This window comes from Cynocephalus volans, chromosome 1 (genome assembly GCF_027409185.1).
Source record: "Cynocephalus volans isolate mCynVol1 chromosome 1, mCynVol1.pri, whole genome shotgun sequence".
Classification (NCBI taxonomy): domain Eukaryota; kingdom Metazoa; phylum Chordata; class Mammalia; order Dermoptera; family Cynocephalidae; genus Cynocephalus; species Cynocephalus volans.
In genome coordinates this window covers 31,712,618-31,718,249 of record NC_084460.1, presented here as the reverse complement: position 1 = coordinate 31,718,249, position 5,632 = coordinate 31,712,618, and the positions used below count along the sequence as shown (strand labels likewise).

Here is a 5,632-nt window from a genome sequence, read left to right as displayed (position 1 = left end):
GAGGGGTGACTGTGAAGAGGGTTTACAGGCTAAAAGGACTTGAGAGGGAGCACAGGAGGAGCAGAGGGCGGGGTTCTGAGCCAAGAGGTGAAAAGCCTCGATGTAGGGGATCTCCTTCCATTTTTTTAGGCGCTGGCAGTAGTTAAAGAGGTCTCGTAGAATGTTAGGATCTAGTGTGCCCTCAGGGGGCCATGTGTTTTGATTATCTAAAGGATAATAAGGCCAATCTTGTGTGCAGAATTTGGTGAGGAGTTTGGGCTCAATATCCGGCCTGAGGGAAAGGTTGGTGAGGTTTTTCAGAAGGCATTGAAGTGGAGAGTCCCCTAGGGAGGAGGAGGAAGCGCCCATTCTGGTCTCTTAATGGGAATTTAGACAGAAATCGGACAGAGATTTAGTGATAGGACAGATCCTTCGGCCGGTTGGGAAAGGCGGGATCCTAGAGGGCGTCCCTAGTAGGTCACGTCAGTCCCGGCAGGTTCAGGTATGAACCAGGAGGAGAGAAGGGAGGTGTGGGTCGTCACTCAGACCTCCACTTCTCTAGGGCAAAAGCCCGGTGCCTGAAGGAACCTAGCGCCAGGATTTTCTGGTCGGGTCCCGGACCCGGGAAGTGGAGAGAAGAGAGTGGTGGACAGGAGGGTGAAGGAGAGAACAGAATGGGGCTTTTAACCTCCAAAAATGAAAGTAAAAGTTTACCAGGGCTTTGGATAGTTTGGGAATTTATGGTGGTCGTGAAGACCGTGGTGGGGTGGGGTATGGGCGTTAGGGGCTACCGGACGATCACGGCTAGACTCCCTGTGGTAGCCTGAAAAAGGGCTGGTGCCCTTTAGGAAAGGGGGCTTACCTAATGATGAGCCGGTGGTGAGTGGAAGGAGCCAGCGCTGAAAAGAATGGACGAGGGTGGACCGTCAAAGGTGAGCGGTGGAAGGGAGGCCGGTCCTGGCGGGATGGAGTTCCCAAGGGGCGACTTGGAAAGTGCTGCCGCTGCAATCCGAAAAGTGTCGCCGCTCAAGAGAAGCTCTGTCCCGGGTTTCGGCACCAAATGAAAGGATGAGTCGACACCAGTTGACAATCCACTGGAGAGGGCTCGTTTATTAGGCAGCACACACACATATATGTAGGGCTTTTAGGGAAGGCTGATTGGATCAGGGTGTGATCCCTTGGGGCATTTGGGTTCTTACATTCCTCGGTGTGATCCCTTGGGGCATTTGGGTTCTTACAGGTATAACCTAACTTTTTTAAATTACATATAGAAATGTTAAGCTTTCAAAAGACAGGAAACTTTCCCCCAGGCTAAAGTCACTGTTGTAGATAAAGAATTGTAACACAGCAAAATTGCTGGCTCAAGGACAAATGCCCTTGGAGCAGGTTAACCTAAAGTTACTTTATTGTTATGTAAACATACTGAGAAAACTGCTGTAGGAAAAGACAGTTTTGCTAAGAACAAGCTTTTGTTGGTGGATCTATTTAACCTTTTGCAAATTGAATTATGGAATGTCTCTGTTATTTCACTGATGTTACCAGCCTCTATTGTTAAACTATACATAGCCATAACTCCACCTACGGTCCTTTTCTGTAACTTTCTGGCCTGGAGAATAGATACTGAGATAGAACCCCAGTCCAGGTTAATTTCCTGAGGAGGAATGCCTCTCTCTTGAGGGTTCTAGGAAATTAACCCCTTTGGGGTTTCTCACCACTCAGGAGAAATGGGCTTTGAGTAATCCTTTGAATCTCAGTCACCCAGGGGAAGAGAGGTGACAAAGAGAGTGCAACACCCTTGAACTCCACCCTTTTTCTTCTTGAGTCTCAGCTTAGAATTCCCCTCCCCAGTGAACCCTTCCATAATCCCTTGCCCTTGCAGCAAGTTTTGCTGTTCTCCCTTAGTCCTGGAAACTGTTACCACACAGGGAATAGGACAATTGGCCACTCAGGACGCAAACCCAACTGCCAAGGGGCAAGGCAAGAAAAGGTTTGACACCAGTAAGTAAAACAAACAGTAGGCCCCTAATATCCCACCTCTGAAAAGAAAATAGAGAAAAATGATCAGCTCTAAGGAAAACGATGTGAGAGCAATAGTAAATGCAAACAATGGTGAGAACTGAGGCCAACTGGGACAAAGTATCTTGTCAAAAGGAAGGAGTATCGGCCGAGCCCGTGGCGCACTCAGGAGAGTGCAGCGCTGGGAGCGCGGTGACGCTCCCACCGCGGGTTCGGATCCTATATAGGAATGGCCAGTGCACTCACTGGCTGAGTGCTGGTCACGAAAAAGACCAAAAAAAAAAAAAAAAAAAGGAAGGAGTATCTATTCAGCTTCAGCTAATTATTGACTAGCAGGAATGTGGATCCAGTGTGGCAGCTCTTCCACTTTTTCAAGAAAAGCTAGAAATCCAGATTTGCATGTGAAGTCTACCAATTTTTACATGTCAGCAAGTAAAAAAGAAACACTAAAAGTCCATTGCGATGACTTTCAAGGTTTTCAGGCTATGAAAACTACTCCATGAGGATCCACTTTTACCCATCCAAGGGAGACATCTAATGGGAGGCACAAGTTTTATATGAGGGCCACTGGTGTGTTGATGGTTGCTTAAACATGCCCACCCATCCTGCACAAAGCTCCAGGAGACTGCAGGGGTCATACAAAACCTTTCGTATGGGGCCCCTGTCCCTCTCTGGGCCTCAGTTGTACTTACTGTAAAATGGGGATACAAAACCTATTTGTGAATGAGCTGTCAAACAGAATATAATACCATTTACCTAAGGGCTATCAGAGCTACTGGCTTTTACCTGCATCATCTCACTGAATTCTCACAGTAACCTCTATGAGGTAAGTTCTATTATATACACATTTTACAATTAAAACTGTAACTCAGAGATAGCAAGCAATTTACTTAAGACAACAAACCTTTAAAAAGCACTTTCTTTACAAAGCCTTTAGTGCCAGAGGCAGTAAGGCAAATAAATTGTATGCAAAGGGTATTCCACCAAGGCAGCCAGACTCCAGCTCTGTTTAACTGAAATATATAAAGTGAACCACATATGTAATTTAAATTCTTCTAGTAGCTGCATTTGAAAAGTAAAAAGACACAGGTGAAATTAATTTTAGTAATATATTTTATTTGACCCAATATATGCAAAATATATTCCAAAATGTAATCAATATAAGAAAGTATCGAAGCTGGCCAGTTAGCTCATTTGGTTAGAGCACAGCCTTATAACACCAAGGTCACGGGTTCAGATCCCCATACCGGTCAGCCACCAAAAAAACTAAAAAAAAAAAAAAATATATATATATATATATATATATGTATGTATGGAGGTTTTTTCCGTACTAACTCCGTGTGTATTTTACACTGCAGCACATCTCAGTTCAGACTAACTACATGTCAAGGGCTAGTAAACACATAGGGCTAGCGGCCATCATATGGGGTTCACTTATCCTAAAGTTAAAAGCAGAACCCAAAGAGCCACCTGTTCCTTGGTTTCAAAGAACACGCAAAAAATAATGAGAAACAGGTCTCGAGCATTTACTTTGTGCCAGGCAGTGTGCGGAGGATCTTACACACGTTGTGTTTGCCATCCTTGCAATAAGGAGGGTGCTACTGCCTTCCTCGTTTGACCAAGCGAGCGGACTTTCTCGAGCCGGGCCCTCCCCCTGCGCCCGGCCCGCCGTCCCGCGGCCCAGACTTGGTTCCCGGCCGGGTGGCAGCCCTGACAAGGCTAGCCATCATCCTAATCGTTTACCGAAGGGCTGTCAGAGCTACACGTGAATCCGGGCCAAGTAAGGAGGAGCGACCGCAGGCAGGCGCGGGTCACCTGCAAGCCGAAGTGGATCCTGGATTCGAAGTCTACTTCGTCATCTCTGGGTTTCTCCTTTGACTCCTGCTCCCCCGGCTCCGGCTCTGGCTCCGACTCCGCTTCCGGCTCCGGCTCCGACTCCGGCTCCGACTCCTCGGACCGGTACTCGGAAGCGGCACCATCACGAAGAGCGCACCGCAGCCCACTCGCGGCCGTCTCCTGACGCGACTCGCGGACGCCAGGGGGCGCGGCTTCCCGCAGCCAGGATTCGACTTCCGAGTGCTGGAGCGCCGACCTCATCTTAGAGAAGCCAGAGGAGACTTCCGCTTCCGGCCGCTCCCGGCGTTTCGCGGGTGCGGGTAAGCGGCAGCGTTCTCGGTCTGTCTACTTCCAGGATCCGGCGGGCTCTACCCTTTAGCTAGAAACGTCTCCCTCCTCACCCCGCCCCGCGCAGACGCAGTGCTTAGTTCACAGCTGCCGGACAAAGGGTGACGCCCGGAGTCATGGCGGCGACGGAGTCGAGCTTGGCGGCTAGTGGGAACCCCGTGGAGGCGGTGCCGCCGGAGAAACAGGAAGGAGCCAACCCAAGCTCAAATCCTGAGCGTAATTCTGCGGCCGCCTCGATTCCAGAGGCCTCAGCGCCTGCCCCCGACCCCTCCAGCCCCAACGCCGCAGTCCCCGAAGCGACTCCTACGCCCCCCGCGGCGGCCTCCGCGGTCCAGGAGCTGCCCCTCGGGCCTGCACCCCTGGGCTCTCCGCCTCAGGCCGAAGACGTTCCGCGGTCCCCCCCTGGCTCCGGGGGCTCCCGGCCTGGCCCCGAGACGTTCCGTCAGCGTTTCCGGCAGTTTCGGTACCAAGACGCGGCGGGCCCCCGTGAGGCGTTCCGGCAGCTGCGGGAGCTCTCCCGCCAGTGGCTGCGGCCCGACATCCGCACCAAGGAGCAGATCGTGGAGATGCTGGTGCAGGAGCAGCTACTCGCTATCCTGCCCGAGGCGGCACGGGCCCGGCGGCTCCGCCGCCGCACGGATGTGCGCATCACTGGCTGAGCGGGGAAGCTGCGGGCGTCATGAGCCGGGCGCTCTCCGAACTGGGGCCGTGATCGGGTTCGGAGTCCTGAGCCTGGCACCCTACCCCGTATTAATGAAAAACGAGTTTTGGCAGCATCTGTGGTCTGGCGTGTCTTTCGTTCGTCCTTTATTGGGTTTATTTCACCGAGCCCATTTTCCACCTTCTTTCTGACTGGTGTTGGGAACCCATGAGAATAAGGCCTTCTTATTTTCCGAGTTTCCTATTCTCCAGGCCTTTGTTGGCTATTGTGGAATCCTTAAATGTTGACTAGATCTGGGCCATCCCTCCACCACGTCTGCGAAGTTTTTCTCCTGGGCTCCCAAGGACCCACTTAGGTTTCGTTTGTTTAATGGGAGGCTATGAAATGGGGATTACAGCAGTCTGAGTTCCAGTCCCACCTCTCCCTTTTACTTGCCAGAATCCGAGCTCATTTTCCTACCTGAAAAGATGGATGATAGCGATACATCCTGCCTGCAGGATTTGGTTGTGGGATCCTGCAAATAGGCGGTTCTGTTAAATGCTCACTTCACTGGCTACCTCTGTAACAATACAGCCACCAACGTGCCTACCTGCCCTTCGTGCATAGGCTTCCCCCAAAGCCCAAGTTTTTGGGCTATTTTAATGTGTTTTGCTGCACCCCTTACAGAAAGCAGTTCTTGTGAGCCTCCAGACTTGCTCCTTCCTTCCTTCCTTGCCACATCTTAGACCTCTGGTAGGATTTAAGAAGCAGAACTGGTGTGAGCTAATGAATTATTTACATTATTGAAGCTAC

General features: G+C 50.8%; 1 protein-coding gene across 1 annotated transcript; it reads left to right on the top strand.

Moving 5' to 3' along the window:
* The first annotated feature begins 4,160 nt into the window (after positions 1–4,160).
* Positions 4,161–4,955, top strand: SCAND1 (SCAN domain containing 1). Its single transcript, XM_063114431.1, has one exon. It carries the CDS (start codon positions 4,296–4,298, stop codon positions 4,836–4,838), a length of 543 nt encoding a protein of 180 aa, XP_062970501.1. The 5' UTR covers positions 4,161–4,295; the 3' UTR covers positions 4,839–4,955.
* The last annotated feature ends 677 nt before the right edge of the window (positions 4,956–5,632 follow it).

Bases quoted from the DNA above. Each gene is read 5' to 3' on its own strand.
- SCAND1 (XM_063114431.1), top strand. From the start codon at position 4,296: ATGGCGGCGACGGAGTCGAGCTTGGCGGCTAGTGGGAACCCCGTGGAG.